The 20,367-nt window shown below is 49.6% G+C and overlaps 1 protein-coding gene across 1 annotated transcript in view; it reads right to left on the bottom strand.

Moving 5' to 3' along the window:
- Window positions 1–20,367, bottom strand: part of osbpl8 (oxysterol binding protein-like 8) — a 34,167-nt gene that overhangs the window by 3,465 nt on the left and 10,335 nt on the right. The window contains exons 2-18 of the mRNA XM_056425502.1: window positions 17,626–17,699; window positions 16,788–16,868; window positions 16,327–16,428; window positions 15,941–16,144; window positions 14,747–14,831; window positions 12,660–12,825; window positions 12,329–12,554; window positions 11,331–11,515; window positions 10,713–10,794; window positions 10,264–10,362; window positions 9,782–9,878; window positions 9,601–9,699; window positions 9,445–9,542; window positions 6,324–6,413; window positions 4,638–4,774; window positions 1,109–1,294; window positions 284–661 (exon numbers count right to left, since the gene is read on the bottom strand). Of these exons, the coding sequence (XP_056281477.1) occupies window positions 284–661; window positions 1,109–1,294; window positions 4,638–4,774; window positions 6,324–6,413; window positions 9,445–9,542; window positions 9,601–9,699; window positions 9,782–9,878; window positions 10,264–10,362; window positions 10,713–10,794; window positions 11,331–11,515; window positions 12,329–12,554; window positions 12,660–12,825; window positions 14,747–14,831; window positions 15,941–16,144; window positions 16,327–16,428; window positions 16,788–16,868; window positions 17,626–17,699 (2,389 nt within the window). The remainder of the gene's footprint in view (window positions 1–283; window positions 662–1,108; window positions 1,295–4,637; window positions 4,775–6,323; window positions 6,414–9,444; window positions 9,543–9,600; window positions 9,700–9,781; window positions 9,879–10,263; window positions 10,363–10,712; window positions 10,795–11,330; window positions 11,516–12,328; window positions 12,555–12,659; window positions 12,826–14,746; window positions 14,832–15,940; window positions 16,145–16,326; window positions 16,429–16,787; window positions 16,869–17,625; window positions 17,700–20,367) is intronic.

Here is a 20,367-nt window from a genome sequence, read left to right as displayed (position 1 = left end):
GAAGAAGACGACCTCTGGTGCTCATGGGAGACTCCATTGGCAGCCAATCACAAGACTGGAGGACATTTTATTGAGTGGAATGAAATCAATAAAGACGGTTTCAATATTTGACAAGATCAAAGATATTAAACTGAATCGTTTAATACAGTCGATGGTTTCACTGCAGCTGTCATGTCTCTGGGTCATCTTGAACTCACGCCTGCTCACTCACGTGCACTCTGACACAACTTCACGTGCACTCTGACGTAACTTCACGTGCACTCTGACGTAACTTCACGTGCACTCTGACACAACTTCACGTGCACTCTGACTTAACTTCACGTGCACACACATCAGCTGCCCCCCGCACAGAGAGCAGCTGGCGGGAGGAACAGAAAAGAAAAGAGGAGGAAGCGACAACGGCGATCGCGACACAAGAGAGAAGCGACAATGGAGTTGGAGCACCAGGTGCTGCGTGGCGAGCTGCGTGGTCATTGTGTGTGTGGCGTTTCGATCGGGACGACCTACCTGGCACTTGCAATTGTCCCTCCGCGGCCCCTGGTTACTCAGACTAATAAGACTGCCAGAACGTACCATGGGGGTGCGGTGCCGGACCTTGGTCTGGATACAGCCGTCTTTCTCGAACTGGATCAAGTCGTTGAGCGGATCCCACGGCCTCGTGCTGGGGTGAGGGCCGAGGACACAGGGGGCGAGATGAGGACACAGGGGGCGAGATGAGGACACAGGGGGCGAGATGAGGAGACAGGGAAGGAAACAACGGTGAGACCGAGGGAAGAAGTCGACCAAAAACACGACAAGGTACTGCCACACCGACCACAGAATGTATTGATCACGTCATCAAGAGCCGGTCGGACGTCCCCTCTGCAGGTATAGCGACTCACCACTAGAGGGCGCCCTTTCACAGGGAATGCTGTTGTAAAGGCAGCCGTTACTATATGAACTTTCCCTTTTCCTGTCACTATACTAGGACCTGACGAGCTCACAGCCTCTCACTCTACTTTTCTATAACTCACTCTACTTATCTATAACTCACTTATCTATAACTCACTCTGCTTATCTATAACTCACTCTACTTATCTATAACTCACTCTACTTATCTATAACTCACTCTGCATATCTGTAGTGCCACTCTCCGGTGACGGGGTCCTGCTCGAACAGAGCGGGGTTCCACTCCTCGCACTTGGCTTTCCGTTCTCTGGCGGACTTCCTCTGGACCTCCTCCAGGATGAACTTCTCATTGGTGGCCTCGGTCTGGTCCTTGTTGTTGATGGCCCGCGTCACGTGCTGCCAGAGCCTGGTGAAGGAGAGCAAACAGGGCCATGAAGTCCATAAGACTCATGAAGTCCACCAGACCCATGAAGTCCACCAGACCCATGAAGTCCATCAGGGCCATGAAGTCCATCAGGGCCATGAAGTCCACCAGACCCATGAAGTCCATCAGACTCATGAAGTCCATCAGACCCATGAAGTCCATCAGACTCATGAAGTCCATCAGGGCCATGAAGTCCATCAGACCCATGAAGTCCATCAGACCCATGAAGTCCATCAGGGCCATGAAGTCCATCAGACCCATGAAGTCCATCAGACCCAGGAAGTCCATCAGGGCCATGAAGTCCATCAGACCCATGAAGTCCACCAGACCCATGAAGTCCATCAGACCCATGAAGTCCACCAGACTCATGAAGTCCATCAGACCCATGAAGTCCATCAGACTCATGAAGTCCATCAGGGCCATGAAGTCCATCAGGGCCATGAAGTCCACCAGACTCATGAAGTCCACCAGACCCATGAAGTCCATCAGACCCATGAAGTCCACCAGACTCATGAAGTCCATCAGACCCAAGAAGTCCATCAGGGCCATGAAGTCCATCAGGGCCATGAAGTCCATCAGACCCATGAAGTCCATCAGGGCCATGAAGTCCATCAGACCCATGAAGTCCATCAGGGCCATGAAGTCCATCAGACCCATGAAGTCCATCAGACTCATGAAGTCCATCAGGGCCATGAAGTCCACCAGACTCATGAAGTCCATCAGACCCATGAAGTCCACCAGACTCATGAAGTCCATCAGACCCAGGAAGTCCATCAGGGCCATGTAGTCCATCAGGGCCATGAAGTCCATCAGGGCCATGAAGTCCACCAGACCCATGAAGTCCACCAGACTCATGAAGTCCATCAGACCCATGAAGTCCATCAGGGCCATGAAGTCCATCAGGGCCATGAAGTCCATCAGACTCATGAAGTCCATCAGACTCATGAAGTCCATCAGGGCCATGAAGTCCACCAGACTCATGAAGTCCACCAGACCCATTAAGTCCATCAGGGCCATGAAGTCCACCAGACCCATGAAGTCCATCAGACTCATGAAGTCCATCAGGGCCATGAAGTCCATCAGACCCATGAAGTCCATCAGACCCATGAAGTCCATCAGACTCATGAAGTCCATCAGGGCCATGAAGTCCATCAGACCCATGAAGTCCATCAGACCCATGAAGTCCATCAGGGCCATGAAGTCCATCAGACCCATGAAGTCCACCAGACCCATGAAGTCCATCAGACCCATGAAGTCCACCAGGGCCATGAAGTCCATCAGACCCATGAAGTCCATCAGACCCATGAAGTCCATCAGACCCAGGAAGTCCATCAGGGCCATGAAGTCCATCAGACTCATGAAGTCCACCAGACTCATGAAGTCCACCAGACCCATGAAGTCCATCAGACCCATGAAGTCCATCAGACCCATGAAGTCCATCAGGGCCATGAAGTCCATCAGGGCCATGAAGTCTATCAGACCCATGAAGTCCATCAGACTCATGAAGTCCATCAGACTCGTGAAGTCCATCAGGGCCATGAAGTCCACCAGACTCATGAAGTCCATCAGACCCATGAAGTCCACCAGACTCATGAAGTCCATCAGACCCATGAAGTCCATCAGACTCATGAAGTCCATCAGGGCCATGAAGTCCACCAGACTCATGAAGTCCACCAGACTCATGAAGTCCACCAGACCCATGAAGTCCATCAGGGCCATGAAGTCCATCAGGGCCATGAAGTCCACCAGACTCATGAAGTCCATCAGACCCATGAAGTCCATCAGACTCATGAAGTCCATCAGGGCCATGAAGTCCACCAGACTCATGAAGTCCACCAGACTCATGAAGTCCACCAGACCCATGAAGTCCATCAGGGCCATGAAGTCCATCAGGGCCATGAAGTCCACCAGACTCATGAAGTCCACCAGACCCATGAAGTCCATCAGACCCATGAAGTCCACCAGACTCATGAAGTCCATCAGACCCATGAAGTCCATCAGGGCCATGAAGTCCATCAGGGCCATGAAGTCCATCAGACCCATGAAGTCCATCAGGGCCATGAAGTCCATCAGACTCATGAAGTCCACCAGACCCATGAAGTCCATCAGACCCATGAAGTCCATCAGGGCCATGAAGTCCATCAGGGCCATGAAGTCCATCAGACCCATGAAGTCCACCAGACTCATGAAGTCCATCAGACCCATGAAGTCCATCAGGGCCATGAAGTCCATCAGGGCCATGAAGTCCATCAGACTCATGAAGTCCATCAGACTCATGAAGTCCATCAGGGCCATGAAGTCCATCAGGGCCATGAAGTCCATCAGACTCATGAAGTCCACCAGACCCATGAAGTCCATCAGACTCATGAAGTCCACCAGACCCATGAAGTCCATCAGACCCATGAAGTCCATCAGACCCATGAAGTCCATCAGGGCCATGAAGTCCATCAGGGCCATGAAGTCTATCAGACCCATGAAGTCCATCAGACTCGTGAAGTCCATCAGACTCGTGAAGTCCATCAGGGCCATGAAGTCCACCAGACTCATGAAGTCCATCAGACCCATGAAGTCCACCAGACTCATGAAGTCCATCAGACCCATGAAGTCCATCAGACTCATGAAGTCCATCAGGGCCATGAAGTCCACCAGACTCATGAAGTCCACCAGACTCATGAAGTCCATCAGACCCATGAAGTCCATCAGGGCCATGAAGTCCATCAGACTCATGAAGTCCATCAGACCCATGAAGTCCACCAGACTCATGAAGTCCATCAGACCCAGGAAGTCCATCAGGGCCATGAAGTCCATGCCAAGGGAAGTCCACCAGACTCATGAAGTCCATCAGACCCATGAAGTCCATCAGGGCCATGAAGTCCACCAGACTCATGAAGTCCATCAGACCCATGAAGTCCACCAGACTCATGAAGTCCACCAGACCCATGAAGTCCATCAGGGCCATGAAGTCCACCAGACTCATGAAGTCCACCAGACCCATGAAGTCCATCAGGGCCATGAAGTCCATCAGGGCCATGAAGTCCACCAGACTCATGAAGTCCATCAGACCCATGAAGTCCATCAGGGCCATGAAGTCCACCAGACTCATGAAGTCCATCAGACCCATGAAGTCCACCAGACTCATGAAGTCCACCAGACCCATGAAGTCCATCAGGGCCATGAAGTCCACCAGACTCATGAAGTCCATCAGACCCATGAAGTCCACCAGACTCATGAAGTCCACCAGACCCATGAAGTCCATCAGGGCCATGAAGTCCATCAGGGCCATGAAGTCCATGTCCAGGGGGGGAACCGGGCCCTTGGCGGGTACCTCTCTGACTCCGAGTCCCCCTGCTCCTCTGGGGGGACGGTGCAGCGCGTCAGGCGGCTCTGCCTCAGCTCCGTGGTCGGGTTCCAGAAGGTGTCCACCGTCCCCGTCTTCTTGTCGTGGATGAAGATCTCGCTGTCCTGAGAAGGGAAGACAACAAGATCTCTTACCGGAAGAACTTGCATGTTGCATGTTGCATGTTGCATGTTGCATTCTGTATGATACATGTTGCATGGTGCATGATGCATGGTGCATGCTGTATGATACATTATGCATGGTGCATGTTGTATGATGCATGGTGTGTGGTGCATGTTGTATGTTGCATGGTGCATGCTGTATGGTGCATGTTGTATGATGCATGTTGTATGGTGCATGCTGTATGGTGCATGTTGTATGATGCATGTTGTATGGTGCATGTTGTATGGTGCATGTTGTATGGTGCATGTTGTATGTTGTATGATGCATGGTGCATGTTGTATGGTGCATGTTGTATGACGCATGTTGTATGGTGCATGTTGTATGGTGCATGTTGTATGGTGCATGTTGTATGATGCATGTTGTATGGTGCATGTTGTATGATGCATGGTGCATGTTATATGATGCATGGTGCATGTTGTATGGTGCATGTTGTATGGTGCATGATGTATGGGGCATGTTGTATGGCGCATGTTGTATGATGCATGCTGTATGGTGCATGTTGTATGATGCATGTTGTATGGTGCATGTTGTATGATGCATGCTGTATGGCGCATGTTGTATGATGCATGCTGTATGGTGCATGTTGTATGATGCATGTTGTATGGTGCATGTTGTATGATGCATGCTGCATGTTGTATGGTGCATGTTGTATGATGCATGCTGCATGTTGTATGATGCATGTTGTATGGTGCATGTTGTATGATGCATGTTGTATGATGCATGGTGTATGGTGCATGTTGTATGATGCATGTTGTATGATGCATGTTGTATGGTGCATGTTGTATGATGCATGTTGTATGATGCATGCTGCATGTTGTATGGTGCATGTTGTATGATGCATGATGCATGTTGTATGATGCATGGTGTATGGTGCATGTTGTATGATGCATGCTGCATGTTGTATGGTGCATGTTGTATGATGCATGCTGCATGTTGTATGATGCATGGTGTATGGTGCATGTTGTATGATGCATGCTGCATGTTGTATGATGCATGTTGTATGGTGCATGTTGTATGATGCATGTTGTATGATGCATGCTGCATGTTGTATGGTGCATGTTGTATGATGCATGCTGCATGTTGTATGCTGCATGTTGTATGGTGCATGTTGTATGATGCATGCTGCATGTTGTATGGTGCATGTTGTATGGTGCATGTTGTATGATGCATGCTGCATGTTGTATGATGCATGCTGCATGTTGTATGGTGCATGCTGTATGGTGCATGTTGTATGATGCATGCTGCATGTTGTATGGTGCATGCTGTATGGTGCATGTTGTATGGTGCATGTTGTATGGTGCATGTTGTATGATGCATGCTGAATGTTGTATGATGCATGCTGCATGTTGTATGGTGCATGCTGTATGGTGCATGTTGTATGGTGCATGTTGTATGGTGCATGTTGTATGGTGCATGTTGTATGGTGCATGCTGTATGGTGCATGTTCATCAGGGTTTATTACACAACACGCATGTGGACAACGTGTCTCACCCAGTGTCCTTCAAGCGTCGCCAACACCTCCTTCCCCAGCTTGATCTTTCCACAGACATGGTTGACACTGTCACTGCTGCCCAGGAAGGGCTGAGGAGAGAGGAGACAAGGGAGGAGAGGAGAGAAGGGAGGAGAGAGGAAGAGAGAAGGGTGAAGGGAGTAGCAGGGAGGAAAGGAGACAAGAATAAGGAGATCAAATAAAGAGGAGAGGTCGGGCAAAAAGGAGGGCAAGAGAACAACAAAGGGTGTAGGAGGTAAGGGAGGTTACTGAGGAGTCATGGCGTGTCTGTCCACATCTAAACGTGGAGGCTTCCTTGAAGACGAGGAGATGGAGAACTGAACATGCATCAGATTAAATATAAACATGTTGAACTAAAGCAAACGAAGCAGATTTAACTTCTATCACTTCAGGACATCTGCTGCCTTTAATACTCCACCTCCTCCACCACACATCTATCAGCACAGAGGTGTACCTGTCGCTGTGTGATGGAGTAATGCAGGGGGTGGTGTTAGAGGTGGTATGGAGGAGGAGAGGCGGGGAGTAATGTAGGTGATGGTGTCAGAGGCAGTATGGAGGGGTGGAGGAGGCATGGTGGAGGAGGCATAGTGGAGGTGGCATGGTGGAGGAGGCATGGTGGAGGAGGCATGGTGGAGGAGGCTTGGTGGAGGAGGCTTGGTGGAGGAGGCTTGGTGGAGGAGGCATGGTGGAGGAGGCATGGTGGAGGTGGCATGGTGGAGGAGGCATGGTGGAGGAGGCTTGGTGGAGGTGGCATGGTGGAGGAGGCATGGTGGAGGAAGCATGGTGGAGGAGGCATTGTGGAGGAGGCATGGTGGAGGTGGCATGGTGGAGGAGGCATGGTGGAGGTGGCATGGTGGAGGAGGCTTGGTGGAGGTGGCATGGTGGAGGAGGCTTGGTGGAGGAGGCATGGTGGAGGAGGCATGGTGGAGGAGGCATGGTGGAGGAGGCTTGGTGGAGGTGGCATGGTGGAGGAGGCATGGTGGAGGAGGCATGGTGGAGGAGGCATGGTGGAGGAGGCTTGGTGGAGGTGGCATGGTGGAGGAGGCTTGGTGGAGGAGGCTTGGTGGAGGTGGCATGGTGGAGGAGGCTTGGTGGAGGTGGCATGGTGGAGGAGGCTTGGTGGAGGTGGCATGGTGGAGGAGGCATGGTGGAGGTGGCATGGTGGAGGAGGCATGGTGGAGGAGGCATGGTGGAGGAGGCTTGGTGGAGGTGGCATGGTGGAGGAGGCTTGGTGGAGGAGGCATGGTGGAGGAGGCTTGGTGGAGGAGGCTTGGTGGAGGAGGCTTGGTGGAGGAGGCATGGTGGAGGTGGCATGGTGGAGGAGGCATGGTGGAGGAGGCTTGGTGGAGGTGGCATGGTGGAGGAGGCATGGTGGAGGAGGCATGGTGGAGGAGGCTTGGTGGAGGTGGCATGGTGGAGGAGGCTTGGTGGAGGAGGCATGGTGGAGGAGGCTTGGTGGAGGAGGCATGGTGGAGGAGGCATGGTGGAGGAGGCTTGGTGGAGGTGGCATGGTGGAGGTGGCATGGTGGAGGAGGCTTGGTGGAGGAGGCATGGTGGAGGTGGCATGGTGGAGGAGGCATGGTGGAGGAGGCATGGTGGAGGTGGCATGGTGGAGGTGGCATGGTGGAGGAGGCATGGTGGAGGAGGCTTGGTGGAGGAGGCATGGTGGAGGAGGCATGGTGGAGGTGGCATGGTGGAGGAGGCATGGTGGAGGAGGCATGGTGGAGGAGGCATGGTGGAGGTGGCATGGTGGAGGTGGCATGGTGGAGGAGGCATGGTGGAGGAGGCATGGTGGAGGAGGCATGGTGGAGGTGGCATGGTGGAGGTGGCATGGTGGATGAGGCATGGTGGAGGAGGCATGGTGGAGGAGGCATGGTGGAGGTGGCATGGTGGAGGAGGCATGGTGGAGGAGGCATGGTGGAGGAGGCTTGGTGGAGGAGGCATGGTGGAGGTGGCATGGTGGAGGAGGCATGGTGGAGGTGGCATGGTGGAGGCTTGGTGGAGGAGGCATGGTGGAGGAGGCATGGTGGAGGAGGCATGGTGGAGGTGGCATGGTGGAGGAGGCTTGGTGGAGGAGGCATGGTGGAGGTGGCATGGTGGAGGAGGCTTGGTGGAGGAGGCATGGTGGAGGAGGCATGGTGGAGGTGGCATGGTGGAGGAGGCATGGTGGAGGAGGCATGGTGGAGGAGGCATGGTGGAGGAGGCATGGTGGAGGTGGCATGGTGGAGGAGGCATGGTGGAGGAGGCATGGTGGAGGTGGCATGGTGGAGGAGGCTTGGTGGAGGAGGCATGGTGGAGGTGGAGGTAAGACATTAATGAGTCATGTGATAAACTGTTTCATTGAAACATTCCTCGAGGATCTGGAGCTAGAATGGCTTTGAGGAGTTCACTCTTAAAGGGACAGTACGGTGTTTAGACGTGTGGTTGTATGAGGTACTGCTCCAGAGTCAGGGTAACACAGTACTACAGGGTACTAGAGGGTATTAGAAGGTACTAGAGGGTACTAGAGGGTATTAGAAGGTACTAGAGGGTATTAGAAGGTACTAGAGGGTATTAGAAGGTACTAGAGATTGGAGGTGTGGGAGGTGCTAGAGGTGCTGGAGGTGCTGGAGATTAGAAGGTGCTGGAGGGTTAGGAGGTGCTGGAGGTATTAGGAGGTGTTAGAAGGTGCTGGGGTGCTGGAGGTGCTGGAGATTAGAAGGTGCTGGAGGTGGGAGGTGCTGGAGGTTGGAGGTATTAGAAGGTGCTGGAGGGTGCTGGAGATTGTTAGAGGTGCTGGAGGTGTTAGAGAGGTGCTGGAGATTGTTAGAGGGTGCTGGAGGGTGTTAGAGGTGCTGGGGTGCTGGAGGTGTTAGAGGTGCTAGAGATTTAGAGGTGCTAGAGGTGCTAGGGTATTAGAAGGTACTAGAGGGTATTAGAAGGTACTAGAGGGTACTAGAGGGTACTAGAGGTAGATGGAGTTATGAGAAACAGACGGGGCACATCAGCGTCCTGCAGTCCTCTGCGTTGCCCCCGTGCTGCTCCTCCGAACTGGCTGCAGTACCTTAAACAACCACAGCGTCCCTCCACCTGCTCTCAGGCCTGAGGGTCCAGCCCACTCACCTTCAGCTTGAACTCCAGCTGCGCGCTGTAGCCCGTCTTCTCACACGCGATGGTCACCTGGCCGCCCAGCTCCAGGGTCATGGTGCCGTACAGGATGCCTGCAGAGGGGTCCAGTCAGCTCAGAACCACCAGCCGGGGGAGCCGTGCGCCACTCACCTTTGCAGTGAGCGTAGGGCATGTTCATCACGTAGTCCTCCCCTCGGTTCAGGAAGTTCAGCCGAGCCTCCCCGTCCAAGATGGCCGACAGGGAGTTTCCTGCGGTGCAAAGGGAGGGCGGTGAGCTGGCGGGCGCTCCGGCTCAGACCACCGACACATCGTACTCATCCAGCCGCGCTACCGTAGAACTTGGACTTGGCCAGGATGCTGCCGCTGAGGCAGAAGCCGTCCTTCCTGTTGCTGACGTAGAAGGCGGAGACCGGAGGATGATGGGAGACCTGAGCCCACACAGACACTCACGTTAGCATACAAGCTAGCTTGATTAAAACAATAACGTATGGCGTATGGATGGTGGTCAGTGTCTCTGTACTATGTGACTCACGGTGCAGTGGGAGGAGCTTCACACTATGTGACTCACGGTGCAGTGGGAGGAGCTTCACACTGTGAGTTACCATGCAGTGGGAGGAGCTTCACACTGTGAGTTACCATGCAGTGGGAGGAGCTTCACACTATGTAAGTCACGATGCAGTGGGAGGAGCTTCACACTGTGAGTTACCATGCAGTGGGAGGAGCTTCACTGTGTGAGTTACCATGCAGTGGGAGGAGCTTCACACTGTGAGTTACCATGCAGTGGGAGGAGCTTCACCCGGCCCTCCCCGTTACCTGCTCTGCGATGTAGAAGGTCTTGCTGTTGGTGTTCTGGTGGAGCCACATGCAGCGGTACGTCTCTCCAATGATGGGGTTGTACGGCTTCTTCAACCCCTGAGGATCAAACCAACATGACGCATGAGCACGACTCATGGAGTGATCAGATGTGAGCACTTCACAGAGCTCATTTCCACCAATGAGAGAAGAGCCACCGAGCCGTTATCATTCAGCCTCAAAAAGAAAACTTTCATTACTTTGAGAAGGTTTTGAGATATTTTGACACAGGATAATGACGTGATGATGATTTTTAGATGTTAAGGCGAGACCGTAGATATTTACAGAGAGAAAGTTTCTCAGTATTTGGACACTCAAGTTTTTAGATGTAAATGTTATTATTTTATTTTCAGCTTGGTGTAAGGAGGCCTCCGTGATGCTCCCTGAAGCTCATCCTGCTGTGCCCTGACCTTTGGCTTCTTGTAGAACCCAGAGATGTACCACTTCACCACCTTCTTCAGACGGTTGTAGGCGTTCTCTTCGATCGCAGCCCTGAGGATGAAGATGAAGAGTCAGACGGAGGCTCCTCCATAACCTCCTGCTCTGGTAATATTCTCTCCATCATCCCCCCTCCTGTGTCTCTCAACTGAACCTCTTCACAGGGCATGTGACACCTTTTATAATCACTTTATAAACACTCATGAATCCCTGGTACATGAATATGTGTATTTTCTGAGAACATGTGCGAAACAGTTAAACATATTTTATAGCTGAAGAAGAAAAGGGATAAAAAATAATCTGATTCATGTGTATTTAATGAGATATTTAGCTAAAACCGCTAGTTATAATCTGTCTACACTTCAGTAGGCAAACAATGACCTGAGTTAAGGATGTCTGTTCACCCTTTATCAAGCGAGGAACCAAATATGGTCACTTCCTTGATGTTGATTTTCTACCTAAAAACAAAATATAAATGTTTTAATGTAAACCAGTGTTGTTGTGTCCTCCACTAGCACTGTAATGTGACACTACACGTATCTCAATGAGTGCCCCTGAGGAGGGGAGAAGCTGTCCTCCATGAGACCTACTCGGACAGGAAGTCTGCGTGGTAGTAGTAGTCAGACAGCTTGTCCAGGAAGGAGCGCGGCTCCAGGATGAAGGTGGGCAGCACCACCTTGGACAGGTCCATGCCGGGCCGCACCTGCTTCAGCAGAGTCCAGATCAGAGACTTGTTCTCCTCCGACACCGTCTCAGTCTGGGCAGCTTCACCAGCCTGAGGAGACACAAGGGTCATCATAGATATATAGATATATATATATATATATATATATATAGATATATATATATATATATAGATAATACTCTGGGTACAGAGGTCATCCTGAAGGCTAGCATGGCTCTCAGAGAGTTTTATAGATAGATGGATGGATAGATATGGATATAGATAGATTAATAGATAGATAGATGTATGAATGGATAGAAAGATCTATAAATAGATAGATAGATGGATGGATGGATAGATGGATAGATGGATGGATAGATGGATGGATGGATAGATGGATGGATGAATAGATGGATGGATAGATGGATAGATGGATGAATAGATGGATGGATAGATGGATGAATAGATGGATGGATAGATGGATAGATGGATAGATAGATGGATAGATAGATGGATGAATATATAGATGGATGGATAGATGGATAGATGGATGGATAGGTGGATAGATAGATGGATGGATAGATGGATGGATGGATAGATAGATGGATGGATGGATAGATGGATGAATAGATGGATGAATAGATGGATGGATGGATAGATGGATAGATGTATATATATCTACTTAAATCATTCCCAAAGCAGCAGTAATCATGTTTACAATATATACAATAACAGAAAGGACATATTACATTTAGGAATTTAAATAATAAAGAGAATGAAAGTACAGCTTTTCTAAAAGCAGGTCAGAGGGACTACTTCCTAAATTTGAGAACAGAATAGCTTTGAGCTGATGTTTTATTTCATGAAGATGCCTGGTAGAGGTCCTGTGAGGAAGTGATCTGCGTGACCCCGGTGACCCCTGACCTCTCCGAGCTCCTCGTGGGACTGCTCCAGGTACGGGGTTTCCCTCAGGTGCTCGTTGGGGTCCAGGTCGATGTAGGAGTCGTCCTGCCGCTCCGACGTGTCGCTGTCGCTCTCCTCGCTCTTCTCCAGGCCCTCTGGGTCCGACTCCTCGTGGTCCTGCTCGCCCTCCCGGTCCGACTTGTCCGAGTAGAGGTCCGGGTCCTTCAGGTGGTCGCTGTCGTTGAACCTGGAGGAGGGGTCGGGGCACGGCGCCCACAGAGAACATCCCCTACATGTGAATGTGAGCCGGCGGCGTGGACAGGTGGGCGCTCGGCTCCGCCGTCCCACTCACTGGAAGCCGTGGATGTTGTGCGCTCGGAGGAGGCTGTAGAAGTTGATGGAGTGTTCTCCTCCGGTGGCCACGGTGCTCAGGTCCTCTTTGCCCTCGCGGATCATCGTCCTCTTCAGCAGGCTGGAGCACTTCAGGGCCAGCTCTAAGGCGTCCATCCAGCACCGCCCTGCAGAGCGCACATGGTCAGTGTCCTCCTTTCCACGCGGAGCACAACGTTTAAAACACGAAAAACATTTTAACATCATTACAGAAGGAACATCACATTATGCAATGAAAACCAGGAAGGGATGACTTTTAGAAGCTGGTCTGTTGGATGAAAATTGATGTTATTGTTTCATATATATATATATGTGTATATATATATGTATATACATACATATATGTGTATATGTATATATATGTGTATATGTATATATATACACATATATATATACACATATATGTGTATATGTATATATACACATATATGTGTATAATATATATATATATATGTGTATATGTATATATATATATACACATATATATATATATGTATATACATACATATATGTGTATATGTATATATACACATCTATATATTTATATATGTATATATATATACACATATATATATATATGTGTATATGTATATATATACTAGGGCTGTCAGCGTTAACGCGTTAATCTATGCGATTAATTTGGCCGCGTTAACGCACTAAAATATTTTAACGCAATTAACGCAACTTTGTTTACTTCCGGTGTTCGTTGAAGTTTTACACTCAAACCGGCGTCAAACCGCGGCAGCACGGTTTGACACTGTTTCCGTTTTAAAACAATTATTTTTCATGAAAATAAGAAGCAGAAATCAGTTTAAACTCGTGGATGAATCAGTCGGGTTTCCTCCTCCGCTCCTTCCTCCGTCTCCCCTCTGATACACAGAGGAGCGAAGGGCGGCGTGTCGGGTGACGTTGCGGAAAGAACTCGTCACGAAACCTTCAGCGTGATTGGTCAATCCGTTTGTCTGTCAACATTTTGGGAAAAAAACAACCAATGAACACTCAGTAAATCATAAAGGACCTCCCACCTCACGGCGAGGCTCTATAGCAGCCTGTCAGTCAGAGAGCAGAGAACACGGCACCAGGACAACTGAGCCTCATTGAATAGAGCTGAGATTGTTCTGGAATGTTTGATGTAGAATACGTGGGGGTGTGTGTCATATGCAAATGAATTTAAATTTTTTTGTAAAATGGAGAAAATGCCCCCAGCCTCCAGAGGGTGAACAGGACATATGTGAATGTCAGTCAGTCACCAAGGCCACTGGTTCTGCTGTTGTTCAGTGTTAAAGATGACAGGACCAATGGGGTCTCAATATAGGCCTACTTCTTTTTTTTTACTAATCTGATGTTTCACTGAAGAAACAATTTATCATCCACAATATTAAATACCTCGCTGGCACTTTATAGGTAGGAGCCTCTTTGAAACACAGCTCTGTGTGAAGTTTGGTCTTTAAAAAGAATGAACTTTTAACTTTTAATTGCGATTAATCGCAATTAATCGCGATTAATCGCGATTAATTAATCGCAATTTCAAAATGTGCGATTAATTAGTTAATTTTTTTTAATCGATTGACAGCCCTAATATATACACATATATATACATACATATATATGTATATGTATATATACACATATATATATATTTATATGTGTATATGTATATATACACAAATATATATGTGTATATATATATATATATACACATATATTTATATATATGTGTATATATATTATATATATATATGTATATTTATATATATGTAAATATATGTGTATATATATTTATGTATATATATATGTGTATATACAGTATATTTATATATATTTATATATATGTATATATACTGTATATATCATACAACTTAGTGAAACTTATATTATAATTGTTGTGGTTTTAGAAACTGTAGATGTTTCAGCACCATGGACAGAGGCCGATACTCTATTGATTTTACTCTGACGCTGATACGGAGTAAACAGATTCCTGTTTATCTTTGGATGTTTGTGTATCTGCTGAGACAAACAGCTGCCATGTGACCGCAGCCCGTCTCTTACCGTCAGACTCTGAGGTGGCGCGAAAGATGAGGTGGCTGCTGGGTAATGGCTGAGTGATGGAGCCCACTGCTTCTCCTTTAGGACCCTGGAGAAACAAATCAGATTCAGAGTGTCAGCTTCGGGTAGCTGTGCCGAGTGGTCGTTGGCGCTTTGTAGTACGTCGTCTCCTCCAGGTGGTCATTACTCGTGCGGAGGACACGCCCCGCTGTGCCGTGGTCCTCGTGAGCAACGAGAGGCGGCCGCGGCGCGGTGGAGCGTTGCCGCTGGAGAGCGGCGGCAGCAGCAGCTTCGTGATTCAAGCCGTTGCTCTGCAGCAGAGTCCAGGGGAACAATGCCGAGGTCAGCCGTGAATACCAAGTCAGTCAGAGAGCAGCACATCGTGGGCCGCCAAATATAAATGTCCTCCAATGAAAGCCGAGAGCAGCTCTTCACCAACGTGGTCACTGCAGCAGACAGGAGCCTCTGGAGCCTCTGGACCTGCGTCACGATCGCTCCGTCGTGACTTAGTAACGGCTCGATGAGGTCGGAAACATGAGCTAATACACGTCTTAAAGGGACAGTACACTAATACGCTGAGAGGTGAGGAGATCGATGCCACTCTCATGTGTGTGAGGTACATGTGAAGCTACAGCCAGCAGCTGGTTAGCTTAGCATAGCATAAAGACGTGGCAGACATGAAGCTCTCAGCATGAGTTCCTCAAATGTGGAATCACTCCTCAGATATTCAACTTGATATCTGAAGTAAGATAAGATCTTAAGTTATTAGATATAAGTTGTTGGTTACACAGAACCAGCTGCTGTCTGGAAGGGTTCAGATGGTTCTGTGTAACCAACTTCTAATATCTAATAACATTCATCTTCTAAATGAAGAAACTTTTGATAGAACCGAAGCTACAGCGGCAGCTACGCTAACCGCGCTCAGCCTGGCCCCGCCCACTGGACACCGTTTGGTCACCGGAGCGGCGAAACACGACCGACACGTGATCCGGTGATCCTCGGGGGAACTGGTGACCTTGAGAGTGCAGCTGTGGGGAAGCGGAGGGCGTCTGACCATCTCAACCCCACCAGTCGCCTCGCGCCGCTGGTTTCAGAGCGCCGGTTCAAAGCAGAAGAACGTCTTAGAGACCTCATGCACCCCGTCCTCCCTCCGGCCCCGCCCTCGGCCCCGCCCTCGGCCCCGCCCTCGGCACTGACCTTGACGGCCCAGATGGACTGCTCCAGCGGGTGGAAGAGCTTGAAGCAGAAGCCGTCCTTCTTGGAGGGCCTCTCGATGAGCTCGCAGGCGTTGAGCAGCACCGTGCCGACCCACTGGCCGTTCTTGTGGGTCTTGTAGATGAGCAGGACGCCCGGCTTCAGCACGCACCACAGCTTGGTCCAGCTCTTCAGAGTGCCCCGGATCTGGATCAGAGACCACGCGTCAGGACCGGCACCACGAGGCGGGGGTCCCACCAGGACCGGCACCACGAGGCGGAGGTCCCACCAAGACCGGCACCACGAGGCGGGGGTCCCACCAGGACCGGCACCACGAGTCCTCAGACCCAGAGGAGCTCTACATGTGTCATGATGCTGCAGTCGTCCACCTTGAGCCAGTCGGCCATGACGATGACAGACGGGTCCGTGATGGTGCTGAGCAGCTCCTTGGTCGCCCTCTTCTTCTCCTCTCTGTAGTTCTTCTTCTGCACCTACAGGGAGAGGAGAGAGAGAGGAGAGAGAGAGGAGAGAGAGAGGAGAGAGAGAGAGACAGAGAGAGAGACAGAGAGAGAGGAGAGAGAGGAGAGAGAGAGACAGAGAGAGAGGAGAGAGAGGAGAGAGAGAGAGGAGCCGTGAATCTTCATGTTCCCCATTTGTCTTTTCCCCAACGGGCCTCAGTGTTAAATTGTAGGAACTGTGTGACCTTCGCTTTTCATTCCTTTAAATGTTTAAATGTTTAAATGTAATACTTGTGGTGACACAATATGAATGACCCTCATGTATTAGAAGTATTTTCTGTGTATCTTAAGACTCATTCTGCCTGCCACTGACCTCTGACCTCTGACCTCACCTTGAGCGACTCCTTCTTGGTGAGTTTTCCTCCGGAGGTCGACACGTCTTTGTCTGAGCCATTGTACAACTTGGTCTCAGACTAAACACAGGGCGAGAGAGAGAGAGAGAGAGGGCGTTATTGGCAAGAAATCACACCTGATTCAGATACCTGTTGTATTCCTCAGCCTAATTCTCATTAAATAAACTCTTTTGTCAGCTGTTCCGCTGTGAGTGAAGTCTGTTCTCACTCATCAACAAACACATCACAAAGATCACAGGAAAGCCTCAGGAAGGAGGACAGGAAGTGACCTCATTCCTCTGCTCACCTGCCGCCTCTTTCCCTGGTGGCACAAACCTAGCTCAGTTAGCAGAATGCAGTCTATATATATATATATATATATATATATATATATATAAATGCATATATATATTTTTATATATATAAATATTTACAAATATATAAATATATACAAATATATATTTATATATAAATATATATATAAAAATATATATATATTTATAGAAATATATTTACATATATATATATATATATTTATATATATAAATATATATATGAGTCTCTGCCAGCTCCTCTCACAAGCCAATTTAAAGGTGAGAGCCAGACGGCGGTGTAGGAATCCTAAAGCCACTGAAGCTCTTGAGGAGAGGCCGGCTGGACGAGGAGTGACGCTGCATCCTGATGAGCCACAGATGAAATATCCTCTTTTAAATCCTACTGTTGTTTTTTTTGTCTGAAACTACGTAAAGATTGATGGCCACACAGGGGGAGGGCCTGAGGCCAGACTGCAGAAGAGACCTGCAGGACTTCCCAGTCTTCATCGGCGATGCGTCCTCACCTTGCTCTTGGATATGGAATGTGAGTCCTCTTTCAAAGGCAGAGGCAAGAGGTCCTCCTTCCCTCTCTCGAAACCTGGAACGACAACAACACCAAGACTCAGTCCACCGTCTTCCTCCAGGTCACCCGCCGGATCCTGATCCAGGAGACCCTGGACCCCAGGGGCCAGGGCCCTTAGTCTGGTGGTTTACCAACTCTGGGATCATCTCAGGGGTCCCTGACGGGGTCCCATGAGGAGCCGAGGCTGCTGGAAGGTTGATCTTAGATCTGTTGACTTAGTTATTATAAATCAGAGATATTCAGAATAACTCGGTTTATGGACTTAAGAGACCAAAGTACTCATTCATTTCTAGATAAAATAACTGGTCGACCAACTAAAAGTGAAAAAGATCCATTTTTGAAGAATGAAATAGAAGAACAATAAAAACTCTTCATCTTTATAGGTGTCAGATGTGAAGAGTTGACTGTAGCGTGTAGCATGCTAACCAGCTAGCCGCGGCCCGAAGGTAACGCTGGATGCTGAATGTTACTGCAGCTCATGACACAGAAACACACACAGCTGGGACGTGACTGCCCATTGGATATGAACGTCTCCGGAGGCGGGGCTTCACAGAGAGCAGGCGTGATGACAGTGAGGCGACCAGGAGAGGAGTGAAGGGAGCGTGTGCTGCCAGCCGTGAGCAGCCACTCCTAACGAGCTGCTCTCCAACCAATCAGCCTCCCCTCAGCCACGGCCCCCCGTCGGGAGGGTCTGGTCTCAAGGTGGCAGAGAGCCGGTAAATATTTGATAGCTTTCGTCTCCTCACAGCTGGAGGCCGTGAGAAGGAGAGCTGGGTCTCCAGGAGAGGGAAGCAGTCTGATTTAGGAACAGATTGTTAATAAGCATCTTTTCCATGTTCTACACACGTGAACATTGAATTGCCTTGATGAGGAGGGCGTGAACCCCCTCTGAGGGTTTATAGGTAGGAGTCTCACATGCATTAATGCACACATGACCATCTGAGGCCACTTGACAGGCGTCTCCATGACAACCTCAGCTCCTCCCTCTGGACTACAGACAGACAGGCTGTGTAGGAACAGAATGAACGAGAAGAACGACAGACGTCCCTCATTAAACCAAGACGTTACCATGACAACACAGAGACAGAGTGATGTCATACAGCATGAGGACACAGAGTGATGTCATGCAGCATGAGGACACAGAGACAGAGTGATGTCATACAGCAGGAGGACACAGAGTGATGTCATACAGCAGGAGGACACAGAGTGATGTCATGCAGCAGGAGGACACAGAGTGATGTCATGCAGCAGGAGGACACAGAGTGATGTCATACAGCAGGAGGACACAGAGTGATGTCATGCAGCATGAGGACACAGAGTGATGTCATGCAGCATGAGGACACAGAGACAGAGTGATGTCATACAGCAGGAGGACACAGAGTGATGTCATGCAGCATGAGGACACAGAGTGATGTCATACAGCATGAGGACACAGAGTGATGTCATGCAGCATGAGGACACAGAGACAGAGTGATGTCATACAGCAGGAGGACACAGAGTGATGTCATGCAGCAGGAGGACACAGAGTGATGTCATGCAGCATGAGGACACAGAGTGATGTCATACAGCATGAGGACACAGAGTGATGTCATGCAGCAGGAGGACACAGAGTGATGTCATGCAGCAGGAGGACACAGAGTGATGTCATGCAGCAGGAGGACACAGAGTGATGTCATACAGCAGGAGGACACAGAGTGATGTCATACAGCATGAGGACACAGAGTGATGTCATGCAGCAGGAGGACACAGAGTGATGTCATACAGCAGGAGGACACAGAGACAGAGTGATGTCATACAGCAGGAGGACACAGAGTGATGTCATGCAGCAGGAGGACACAGAGTGATGTCATGCAGCAGGAGGACACAGAGTGATGTCATGCAGCAGGAGGACACAGAGTGATGTCATGCAGCATGAGGACACAGAGTGATGTCATACAGCAGGAGGACACAGAGTGATGTCATACAGCATGAGGACACAGAGTGATGTCATGCAGCAGGAGGACACAGAGTGATGTCATGCAGCAGGAGGACACAGAGTGATGTCATACAGCAGGAGGACACAGTGTGATGTCATGCAGCAGGAGGACACAGAGTGATGTCATACAGCAGGAGGACACAGAGTGATGTCATGCAGCAGGAGGACACAGAGTGATGTCATACAGCATGAGGACACAGAGTGATGTCATGCAGCAGGAGGACACAGAGACAGAGTGATGTCATACAGCAGGAGGACACAGAGTGATGTCATGCAGCAGGAGGACACAGAGTGATGTCATGCAGCAGGAGGACACAGAGTGATGTCATACAGCATGAGGACACAGAGTGATGTCATACAGCAGGAGGACACAGAGTGATGTCATACAGCAGGAGGACACAGAGTTATGTCATACAGAGACAGAGTGATGTCATACAGCAGGAGGACACAGAGTGATGTCATACAGCATGAGGACACAGAGTGATGTCATACAGCAGGAGGACACAGAGTGATGTCATGCAGCAGGAGGACACAGAGTGATGTCATACAGCATGAGGACACAGAGACAGAGTGATGTCATGCAGCATGAGGACACAGAGACAGAGTGATGTCATGCAGCAGGAGGACACAGAGTGATGTCATGCAGCATGAGGACACAGAGTGATGTCATACAGCAGGAGGACACAGAGTGATGTCATGCAGCATGAG

Source organism: Pseudoliparis swirei, chromosome 10 (assembly GCF_029220125.1).
Source record: "Pseudoliparis swirei isolate HS2019 ecotype Mariana Trench chromosome 10, NWPU_hadal_v1, whole genome shotgun sequence".
In the NCBI taxonomy this organism is placed as follows: domain Eukaryota; kingdom Metazoa; phylum Chordata; class Actinopteri; order Perciformes; family Liparidae; genus Pseudoliparis; species Pseudoliparis swirei.
This window is presented reverse-complemented; position numbering and strand designations above follow the sequence as displayed.